The sequence below is a fragment of the Ailuropoda melanoleuca genome, chromosome 8 (assembly GCF_002007445.2).
Source record: "Ailuropoda melanoleuca isolate Jingjing chromosome 8, ASM200744v2, whole genome shotgun sequence".
Taxonomy (NCBI): Eukaryota; Metazoa; Chordata; class Mammalia; order Carnivora; family Ursidae; genus Ailuropoda; species Ailuropoda melanoleuca.
In genome coordinates, this window is record NC_048225.1 from 81,603,661 (window position 1) to 81,615,758 (window position 12,098).

The 12,098-nt window shown below is 40.1% G+C and overlaps 1 protein-coding gene across 5 annotated transcripts in view; it reads left to right on the forward strand.

Annotated features, from left to right (window-relative positions):
* The window catches only part of RASAL2 (RAS protein activator like 2), a 365,023-nt gene that overhangs the window by 190,233 nt on the left and 162,692 nt on the right, over nt 1-12,098 (forward strand). For all 5 annotated transcript variants that reach the window (XM_011220942.3, XM_002916183.4, XM_034666769.1 and 2 more), the window contains exon 3: nt 6,914-7,040. In XM_011220942.3, the coding sequence (XP_011219244.1) occupies nt 6,914-7,040 (127 nt within the window). The remainder of the gene's footprint in view (nt 1-6,913; nt 7,041-12,098) is intronic.

A 12,098-nucleotide genomic window follows, 5' to 3' on the forward strand; every position in this document is an offset into this window, starting at 1 on the left:
GTGGTTCTGGTCTCTAATTCATTGATTTCTGCTCTAATCTTGGTCAACTCCTTCCTTGTCAGTGGGTTAGGCCTGTCCCTCTGTTGCTGTTCCAGTTTCTTGAGGTGAGAATATAGAAACTGCATTTTAGATTTTTCTATTCTTTTGAGTGAGGCTTGGATGGCTATGTATTTCCCCCTTAGGACTGCCTTTGCAGTATCCCATAGGTTTTGGACCGTTGTGTATTCATTCTCGTTGGTCTCCATAAATTGTTTAATTTGTTTTTTGATTTCCTGGTTTATCGAGTCATTCTTGAGCAGGATGGTTCTTAGCCTCCAAGTGTTTGAGTTTCTTCCAGGTTTTTCCTTGTGGTTGAGTTCCAATTTCAGAGCGTTGTGGTCTGAGAATATGCAGGGGATAATTTCAATCTTTTGGTATTGGCTGAGACCTGTTTTGTGTCCCAGAGCATGATCTATTCTTGAGAATGTTCCATGGGCATTTGAATAGAATGAGTATTCTTTGGTTCTGGGGTGTAGTGTTCTATATATATCTATGAGGTCCAACTCGTCGAGTATGGCATTCAAAGCCTTTGATTCTTTGCTTAGTTTTTGCCAGGGTGTTCTGTCTATTTCTGATAGTGGGGTGTTGAGGTCCCCTACTATTACTGTGTTCTTATCTATATGTCTCTTTATTTTGGTTAAGAGTTGGCTTGTGTATCTTGCTGCTCCCCTGTTGGGGGCATATATATTAATAATTGTCATATCCACTTGTTGAATACTTCCTTTAAGAATAATATAGTGCCCTTCTGTATCTCTCTCTATGGCCTCTAGTTTAAAATCCAGTCTATCTGATATGAGAATTGCTACTCCAGCTTTCTTTTGAGGTCCATTTGCGTGGAAGATGGTACTCCATCCCCTTACTCTAAGTCTGAATGCATCTTTGGGTTCAAAATGAGTCTCTTGTAGACAGCAAATGGATGGGTCATGTCTTTTTATCCAATCTGCAACCCTGTGGCGTTTTATGGGAGAGTTTAAGCCATTTAGATTGATAGAGATTATTGACAGATATGATTTTAATGATGCCATTTCTCTTTAAAGTCTTTGTATCGGTTGTGACTTGCTGCTCTGTATCACTCTTGGGGCCTTTTTACCTTTATAGAGCCCCCCTTAATATCTCCTGTAGGGCTGGTTTCGTGGTTACGAAATTGGTTAATGATTGGCGATTTTGGAACGTCTTTATTTCTCCATCAATTCTGAATGACAGCTTTGCTGGATAAAGGATCCTTGGCTGCATGTTTTTCTCTGAAAGAGCTTTAAAAATGCCCCCCCAAGCCTTTCTCTCATTCCAGGTCTCTGTAGACAGGTCTGACGTAATCCTGATACCTTTGCCTTGGTACGTGAGAAATTTCTTTGCCCTGGCCGCTTTCAATACTGTATCCTTGGATCTAATATTTGCGAATTGCACTATGACATGCCGTGGCGTAGGTTTGTCCTGGTTGAGCTTGGATGGGGTCCTCTCTGCCTCTTGGACACGAATGCTTGTTTCCCTTGCTAGATTAGGGAAGTTTTCAGCTACAATTTGTTCAAATATCTCTTCTAGACCTCTGTTTTTCTCCACCCCTTCAGGGATGCCGATGATTCTGACATTGGATCGTTTCATAGAGTCAGTAATCTCCCGTAATCTACATTCGTGGGCGTGGATTTTTTTAAGACCAGCTTCTATTTTCGTTTTTTCTTCTACTAACCCATCCTCCAATTCGCTAACGCGTTCCTCTGCCTCGGTGACCCTGGCCGTCAGAGCCTCTAGTTTTGACTGCATTTGGCTCATAGAATTTTTAATTTCTGTCAGATTCGCTCTCATTTCTGCCCTTAGGGATTCTATATTCTCAGCAACGCTTTCTCTGATGCTTTTTTCAAGTTTACTCATCATCTTGACCATTGTTGCTCTGAATTCCATTTCTGATAATTGGGATACATCCATATGTATTAATTCTGTGGCCGAGGCCAATTCTGTGGCAGAGGCCACAGACTCATTATCTTTTCTTTGCTGGGGGGGACTTCTCCTTCTCGTCATTCTGATGAAGAGAGATTGCAGGGTTGTCCAGAGCCCAAGTGTTGACTGGGACCCAGGCCGTGCGCCCTTGTTTTATAGAGATCTTAGGGATGTGGGCTTCTTCCTTAAAGAGTTTATTTATTTATTTGAGAGAGAGAGAGACAGTCAGCAAGAAAGGGAACCCAAGCAGAGGAGTGGGAGAGGAAGAAGCAGGTTCCCGGTGGAGAAGCCCGATGAAGGACTCCTTACGGAGCGTTGTGATCACACCCTAATCCGAAGACAGGTGCTTGGTGACTGCGCCACTCAGGCGCTCCGGGTTGTGGGCTTCTTGATTTTTCAGCCTGCCTTCTGGGGGAGGGGCCTGCCTGCAGGTACTCAGAAAACCCTGTTTGGGTAGAGTCTCTGTGTCCCTTGCGAGGGGGGATGGGGATGGGCACCCTGTGAGCCGGTATTTCCGGGCTTTTGTTCTCTGGCGGCTTTCCCTGGCGGTTTGCTATGCCTCTTCTGAGAGAGCAGCAGCGGCTGAAATTCAGCCTCTGTCTCAGAACAGAGGGATCGCGGATCGTTCTCCACTGATGTTCTGGCCACTTTAACTCTGTTTCTGTTGGTGCTGCTCAACCCTGCAGCATCCCGGGCTGTGCGCCCCACACCCGGCGTCCCAGCCCTCACTTCCAGGGCCAGCGCGTCTCTGTCCTTTGTGTTTCTAACCCCACCAGCTGCCAGCCACCCCGCGCGCGCTCCCGAGCTCCCGAGCTCCCTGTTTCAGTATGGTTCGCCTGTGCTCTGGAGCGCCAGTTTTCAGTCTGGTCGCGCTTGCACTCCTGAGCTCTCGGTTTCACTCTAGTTCGAGTGTGCGGTCGGGAGCTCCTGTTTTCAGTTTGGACACGGGCGTTCCCAGGCTCACTGTCTCAGTCCGCTCTCTTGCGGGTGCTGGTCTGAGAGTCCAGCCCGCTCCCCAGCACAAGGGGCTATTGCTTCCCGGCGCCTGAGCGCAGAGGCTCCCTCCCCCTTCCCTTTATCTTCCTATATCTGTGCTCGGATTCCCAGCTCCCCGCTTCGTACCTCAATACTCAGCACTGGAGATGTTCATTTGTAGAGATCCAGATGTATCTTCCTGCGTCTCAGGCTGATTCTGTGGGTGTTCAGAATGGTCTGGTAGATATCCAGCTCGACTCGGACCAGCTGAGAAAGGGTCGCCTACTCCTCCTCCATCTTTTCTCCTCCTTGCAGAAAGTGGTTGCCTTTCTGTTCATAGAGTTTCTGCTACTCTTTTCTTCATTCTCCAGTTGCATTCATAGGTATTCGGAATGGTTTGGTAGCTCTCTCGCTGAATTCCTGGGACCAGACGAACTTTAGGTCTCCTGCTCCTCCGCCATCTTGGAACACTGAGCTGGAGCTCAACTCCTGTTTTAAACTGGGTTCCTTGCAGAAAGTGGTGGCTATTCTGTTCTTAGAGTTGCTGCTATTCTTTTCTTCATTCTCCAGTTGAGTTTGTAGGTGTTCAGAATGGTCTGATGGCTATCTGGCTGCATTCCTGGGACCAGACGAAATTTAAGCCTCCTGCTCCTCTGCCATCTTGGACTCCTCCTCCAGGATGAGTATTTCTAACAAATTCCCAGGTGATGCTGATGTTGGGCCTGGATGCCCACTTGCTTTGAGAGCCACTACTTAAGGAGATAAGAAAGGTGAGGAAGTATTTTTTTTCTTTAAAAGGATTAATAAGTCCTTCTAAGGATATAGTAGACCTGAACATTGTTTAAGCATTCTTAAGGAACTGCTTTCTTTTCTTTTTTTTTTTTAAGTAGGCTCTACACCCAACATGGGGATTGAACTCACAACCCTGAGTCGCACGTTCTACCTACCGACTGAGCCAGGCAGGCACCCCAGGACTGCTTTCTTCTGCTATTAGTGTGATCTTGGTTTCCTGTACTTGACTATCTGTGTACTCAGATTGAAATCAAAATTAATTCCTATGTAATTTTAAACAGAATGAAAGGGGATTTTTGCAGCCAACGTATAGGCATACGTTATATATATAATGTTTTCTAAGTAACCCGATTTATTTGTGCCGTATTGCTATTCATTGTCACGGATGGTTTGGAACTAACAAAGAAGACTAGGAGTCAGAGATTCAGTTTGACTTTGTTATTAACATATCTTAGATACCTGAGAAGCCATTTACCCCTTACTATATTCTTTCCTTATCTAAAATGGAATGAACTAAGGGGCGCCTGGCTGGTTCAGTTGGTTAAGCATCCAACTCTTGGTTTCGGCTCAGGTCATGATCTCGCGGTCTTGGGATCCAGTCCTGCATTGGGCTCCATGCTCAGCGTGGGGTCGGCTTCAGATTTTCTCTCCCTCTCCTTCCCTCCACCCACACTCTTTCTCTGTTTCTGAAATAAACTAATAAATCCTTAAAGTGGAATGAATTAAAGCACTTGACCCATCCCGCTCCCCTGAGGAAAAAGAGCATTCAGAAGCACAGTATAAAGGCAAAGAGGTTAAAAAAAGAAAGAAAGAAGAATTCCACTCATGTTTTAAAACCGGGAAGATATGTAATATTTAAGGGCTTATTCAGTATAAACAAGCAAATGTGAACTAGTAAACTAAATTAGGGCAATCAGAACAAAATTGCTTTTCTAATATTGACTTTCCAAAACTGATTCCCTGGCTGTGTTCTGAGATTTGTGAACTCCAGCTTACTTTGTTTGAAGATACTTGGAATATGATCCCTCTAATTTTTGAAGAGTAGATCAATAGGTTTTAAAAAAAATATTTTAGGTAAGAGTCAATTGGTAGTGTTGTGAAAGTAAAATATTCTTAAGAAATGTAGGTTTAGAGTAAAAGTCAACACTGTTCTCCCTCATATCCTGAGTCAGGGGTTAAATGCCCTAACCTTTAAGAGTGATACTTTGAATACAACTTTTTATCATATTTTAAGTTTCAAGAATGGGGAAAAAAATCTACATTAAAACTTTGACAAAATAGTTGTGTGAGTGAATTTTAGGCCGAAATAAGAAGTTTAATATATTTTATTTTTCTCTTCCTTAGATATATTAGAGACAAAGTATATGATAATAGAAGCCATTTCTTTCTTTTTTCTGGATATGGTCAGTATAAATTTCCACAGAAAAGATCATAATGGGTCATTCCCTCCTAAAACATCAAAAATAACCACTGTCTTTTTTCTGTATGGCTTAGGCCTTCATTATGTCAAATAACAGGCATTTTTAGAACTGTAGCAAAAATGGTGTGTTTATTTAGGTTTATCTGTTTGTTCAAAGAGTCAAGCTATTTGTTTCCCAAAACTTACTTCCATTCTATCCTACTTTGAAAGCAGGTAGAGAATACGTTTTTGCTTGGTACTTCTCTTTATTTAAGTAGAGATAATATAATTTCTATCCTGAAAGGAATGGATGATTTAGCTTATTGTTCATAAAATCTTATATTACAGAGTACTTTTGGAAGAGTTCATGTTTTTTTGATGCTATTATTTGGTCTTCCCTTGTTTTTTAGAATTTTAACTTTCTTCATTCTGCCTTGGGGTTTCTCAATGTGCAAGCAGTAACCATAGTTACAGGAATTTTTGGTCCTATAAAGAGTGTGCAAACTTTCAGTTTTTACGAAGACATTTGCCCTTCAGATTCTCTGTAACAGAGTTTCCTTGCTATCATCCCTGTGACCCCAGTCATAGTAGTTGTGTTAGTGAGGCAAGGCAGGAGGCATATACAGTTAAGTCTGTATCTATCCCAATTTTGCTGGATTAGTTGATGTCCGTCCTATGTATACACTGTAATCATTGGAGAAATAAATTATTCCTCATCTGTAAAAAGGGGATGGTAATAAAAATGGCTTGCTCATAATGTCGCACACGTAAATTCCCTAGCCTTGTGCAAATTAAGAACTCAGTGTTAATCATTATTATTTAAATTTGTTGAAATTTCAGTATCGGAGCCAGATGTTTAATTATTGACCTATTTTGCCAAACTATTTAAGATGTTACCAATGCTATTGTTAATTCTAATAAAGGTTACTGGTAAAATATCTTTGTGAAGAGTCTTTGCCTTCTACCACTAAACTAAAATGATTTGATCTTTTAGCATATTACCAAAAAAAAAAAAAAAGGAACTTAGGGTTATCCCATTACTTTACAATGATAACCTTGGAGTAAATTTTAAGATAGTTATTGGCATTAGAGATCTTTTGCACCATTCATAGTTCTTATTCCATACATACAAATAACACTTGATAAGTTCCTGAAATTATGCCAGCAAAGAAATTCTTAGGATTTTAAAAACTCATCTCACTTTTAGAAGAAAATATGTCGTTTTATATAAGAGTCTGTACAGGTTTCCACTGAAATATGTGTTATTCACTATCTTCAAGTGCTTAATTGTAAAATTGAAGAAAATTTGGGTGATTTTACTCCTTTTATCTAACAAAACCTTCTTTAAATTGAGTTTTGGAGCTAAGTCTGTCTGGTTGGCTTTGATTTCCACTTACCTTCTTGAACATTGGCCAGAATTGGAGCTTGTGAACTAGTTTCTGATGTAAAAGGATCTTTTATTTGTGTGGGTGTTTTGTTTTGTTTTCAGAGCTCCCAAAGCAGGTACACACCTGAATATGACTTGTACGTACTTCAGTAAGCTTATTTACATACTCGCCTTTCCTGATCTTTCAGGTTTCTTTTTAAAGAAAAACTTCCTGACAAGAGGTTGGTAATATCTTACCATTGTAAATACTTGATTTCTACGTTTTGTCTGCTTTTCTCTAATGAATACAAACTCCTGTCTTTATTAACTAAAAATATTATTCAATCAGAAGGTAATTATGGCAAGTTCACTATTAAGTTTCATCTCCTTTTTCCTTTTGGTTCCACTAGATACCTGTGGAGGGAGGTCAGGAACAGCAGACAGATTCCACCAAAGGGCGATGCCTAAGGAGAACGGTCAGTGTCCCTTCCGAGGGCCAGTTTCCTGAGTACCCACCAGAGGGCGCCACCAAACTGGGTAAGCTAATAAAAGGAAAAAATTCCTAGCTTTTATCTGGTAATTTATGGGCTTGTTATTGAGTGTTAGAATAACACAAAACATCCTGCTTTTCCTGTTAAGTAAGGACGTTGAAATATAGTATGTTAATGTACAGTTTGTAGTCATTAGAAAGTTCTGTTCTTTACAACCAGGTGGCAACAAAGTTATTTCACAGAGATAAAGTTTATCTGAGTACTAGTGCCTTTACTATACAGTCCTGCGACAAGCCTTGTTTCTGAGTTTATTCCTTGGCTTTAAATTTTGAAAGAGCATTAAGTGATATTGTTGAAGCACTGAGATTTGTTGGGGAGCCAGTGTTGTGTAGAAACTTGGTATTGAGTAGTTTGTGTCCTGTTCACACTGCTGCTAACGCTGCCTTATGTAAAGGCGGATCAGGCTAATTTAGCTGAGCTAATTTTATATGTCCCACGTAAGTTATAGTCATGGTTGGTGTGGGTGACAGAAGGGAGAAATGGGGAAAAAAAACCCACTTCAGTTGTTATACACCAAAGGAATTAACATCAATATCAGAACACTTTTTCCCTGTTTTCTACCAAGTGTGTTTGATGATTTGTGTGCTTGCCAGTAGATATTTAGATTATTAGATAGGTCAGGTAATTTTAAAGAAACATAATTAAGATTAAATAAAATAAAATAATTTGAAAAGTAGGGAGTGCTTTGGTGCTTTGCATTGTTTTATTATTATTTGTTTAGTGAACCTAGACATTAGGTCATGGACATTTGATAGGTAGATAATATGGAATCATTTCTTGTCTCTATGTTGTTTAATATAGATCATTCTGTGATTTTGGTTGTATTTTTGAAAATCAGGGTTTGGTTTTTTGGGGTTTGGTTTTTTTTTGTTTTGGGGTTTTTTGTTGGGTTTTTATTGTTGTTTTGCCTTTTTTCTTCATTTCTTTTCATTTTCTCAATGGAACTCAGAATTCTTTGAGAATCTGAATCCATAATTTATTATTATTATTATTATTATTATTATTATTATTATTATTTTGTAACAATTGTTGCTTTTCTAGAAATTAGGTGAGCAAACACTTTTCTCCAAGGAGTCATTCTTGGAGAAATCAAGAGTTCCTGTATCTTATTTCCACTGTACTTCTTTAGCATATGTTCAAACCAGTTTAGGCGTGAGCCCAAATTACATTGCAAACCTCTCTGGGTGTAACCATTTTATAGCCTATTTATATTTCACATACAGGTTCTATGTGGCTTGGACTGGCTCACAGGCACCTTCTTTCACCTCTTTTGCTGTCATTATTTGTAATGTTATGTTGATGACTCTCTTTGCCACTTCTCCAGGAACCTCTGACTGCTCAAGGTTTAGCCCACAAAAGTCGCTTACTTTTGAGGAAGTATAATCACAGTCTGAAGAATTACTACAGTTTTATAGAAGAGAGAACTATGTAGTGATTCTTTAAAAATCTCCACCATTCCAGGTACTGGTCCCAAAGATGAACTGAGATGAGCGGCCAAGTTGTCTAGTCCAGAGCCAACCTTCTACCTCTGTCCTTGACTGCAAGTGTGGTAGCCATCAGATTCATGGTGTCCATGATCATTTTTGGAGTGGATGTCCTAAATTAGCACTGGGAGCTATGGCTCATAAGTACCAGAGGGGAGAAGGCTAGAGCCATCCTTCCTTACATGCCAGTCTGATGTTGAATTAGATAATTATTCTGTTCTATTTTTGTCTCCTAGGGATCTGTCTTTAGGCAAAATTTTCTGCTGTCAAGTATTCAATTGAGTAGTTGCTGTACATGAATCTATCCCAATCCCTAAGAATGAAAAGGGATGTAAGATAAGATTTCTGCCTTTGGAAGATTCTTATGTAGTTAGGAAGATAGACTGTTGATGACTAATTACAGTACGTGTTGTTATTGTGGTATTACGTTGTGTGGCTTTTATTTTTTGTTTTTTAAAAACCCTTTCATTTATGCAGCAAATAGTTATTGAGTGACAGCTATGTGCCAGATGCTGTTCTGGTCACTCAAGATATAACAGTGAAAAAAAATAAACACAAATCTGTCCCTTTGTGGAGCTTACATTCTATTGAGGAGTGACAGACAATAATCAAGATTAATTAAATGGAATATATGCTGCGCTGGATGGTGATAAGTACGAAGAAAAAAATAAAGTAGGGAATGGGGTTAGGAAGTGTCAAAGAAGTAAAATTTTAGCCAAGGTGACCAAGGAATGCCTCTTGTGAAGTAGCATTTGAGTAAAGATCTGATAAAATAATGACTGTGAAGCCTGTGGATACTTGAGGGTGAGGTGTTCCATCCAAGGAACAGCTAGTGTAATGTAGGAATATGCTTGGGGTATTACAGGAACAGCATTCGTGCCAGTGAGACTGGCATGGAATGAACAAGGATGATGGTGTCGTAGGTCATCATAAGGGCTTTGGCTTCTAGAGTGTGAGATGGGGAGCCACTGGCTTGTCTAGTAAGAGTAGGGATGCAAGAATGAGAGTTCAGAGACCAGTTCGGATGCTACCACAATAATCTACACAAGAGATGCTAGAACTTGGGCCGCAGTGGTAGTAGTGGAAGGCCTGAGAAGTGGCCAGATTCTGGACTTGAAGATAGAGCCAACAGAATGTGCTTGTTGGGATGTAAGAAACAGAAGAGTGTAGAATGTGGGATGTGAGAAACAGAAGTGTGTAGAATTTTGNCTTGGGCCGCAGTGGTAGTAGTGGAAGGCCTGAGAAGTGGCCAGATTCTGGACTTGAAGATAGAGCCAACAGAATGTGCTTGTTGGGATGTAAGAAACAGAAGAGTGTAGAATTTTGGTTAGAGCAGCTAGGGGAATGAAGTTGTGATTTTTTAAAATGGGAAAGACTGGGAGAAGCAACATTTGAAAGTGGGATTGACCAGGAGCTCAATTTTGGACATACTGAGTTTGACGGTCTTATTAGATACTCAAGTGGAAAATCAAGAGAGAGGTACAGACTGGAGATAACAATTGTAGGCCTTTAGCAAATAGATGGTGTTCAAATCCATGAGGTTGAATGAAATCACCAGGGAAACGTGTATAGGTAGAAGACGAAGGCCTGGAACAACATGTAGAGGTTAGGAAGATGAAGAAACACTGGCAAAGACAAGAGAACAAAAATCCAGAATTTTGTTTCCAAATAAGACAGTTGGGTCAAGCGTGTATGGAGCAGCCCTTCTCGTCTTGCATGGTTCTTGCACTTCGCAAGCTCTGGATTCCCTTTGCTCTTATCCAGTAGAGGAACCCCAGACACTGATCCGTTTTTGCAGATGTAAAATCGTGGTCCACACTTTGATTTCAGGTATGAGGCAGTCGTCTATGGAGAAATGCCTGCTCATGAAAAACATGCCCCTTTTACTCTACTTCAGAGAATTTATAGCAGAAAGGAGCTCTGTGACTGTAAAGGATCTGGGAAGAACTTTTATAGTGGCTGCCAGTGTAACTGTACATCAGAGATTTCAAACTGGTTAAAAAACTGGAATGTAAAAAGATGGGAGGACGTCTGTTCATGCCTCACACGTTGTTTAATATGAGCAAATTTACACTGATGAGAACCTAATAAATGTCAAAAACTTAGGGAAAAGAAGTGTGTATGTGGTAGGAGGCAGCAGAGTGGGGAGTGGTTAAGCACAGAATGTACTTCTCAGTCAGTACTTCTCACACTCTTGCATTCATCAGTTTACATATTACCCAAGATTCTGAAAGTTACACATACACTGGCATTTGACACAAATTTTGATACACCAAATTCTTCTCAGCTGAAAGTGAGATGTTTTCTTAAGGCATATGAACATCATCTCTAGAGCACCCATCTCCAGATTTAGAAAACCTAGAAAAAAACTACTTACCCCTGGTGACAATGTCCAGATTTTGATTTTTTCATCAAAGCATGATTTGCCGAATTTTCAAAAGGAAATTACTTCTTCGGATATCAGAGTCTTTGCATACTAACAATATTGGGATGTATATAAATTGACCGCATGAACTAGAACTAGTAAAGGTTTATTTTCAATGTAAGTATAACCTGAATGAATTCAGCTTAAGGGAAAAAAAAAAAAAAGGCCTGGGTGGCTTAGCCGGTTAAGCATCTGCCTTCAGCTCAGGTTATGATCTCAGGGTTGTGGGATCAATCCCCACATTGGGCTCCACACCCAGCAGGGCGTCTACTTGAGATTCTCTCTCTCTCTCTCTGGCCCTCCCCCTGCTCACACTCTTGCTGTCTCTTCCCAGAATGAATGAATGAATGAATGAATGAATGAATGAATGAATGAATGAATGAATAAGTAAAATCATAAAAAGAGAAAAGCCATCAAATACCTTCCAAGAACACTGTGAAATAGGGGAAAAGAGAAAGCTGAGCAGTGGGCAGCATTTTCGTGAAGTGTACACTGATGGTAGAAACTGTATCTACTGTTGCACATTGTCTCTGCCTGCCTGCTGGACAGCACACAGGTAAGCTGGGAACTGTCCATTCTGTTGACAGCTTTTCTCTGACCTGCTCTCATGCTCAGATGGACAAAGCAAAGTTAGAGCCTGAAATGAGCAAGAATACTTGTTTTCAGATAATGTCATAAACATGATAACCATAATGTAAACATAAACATAACCAAAAAACTGGCTTAATTAGAAAATGCCAAATATCCATGACTCCATGCTCTCTTAGTTCTTAGACAGAAGGCTCGAATTGAACTGGCAAATTCAAAGCTGGACATGTGGATAGGATGATAAAATCTTGAAGTTTTCCCAATGGTCTTACCTATAAAATCTCAGGATTTTTACTGTGACAAGTAAATATGCTTCCTTATCATGGAGTCCTCAAAACCAAGAAGCATTTGATAAAGATACATAAAATTATAATTTAACACAGTAGCAAGCCTTAGGGGAGAATATATCAAGTCTTTCAGAGGCAAAGTTAGCTGTCCACAATTTTTATGTTTATGTAAATGAAGAAGCCAAAAATTTTAAAATACCATCACCAAAAAAGGAACCAAATTGCTAAGTATATTAACCTAAGTGATAAAAAATTTGAGG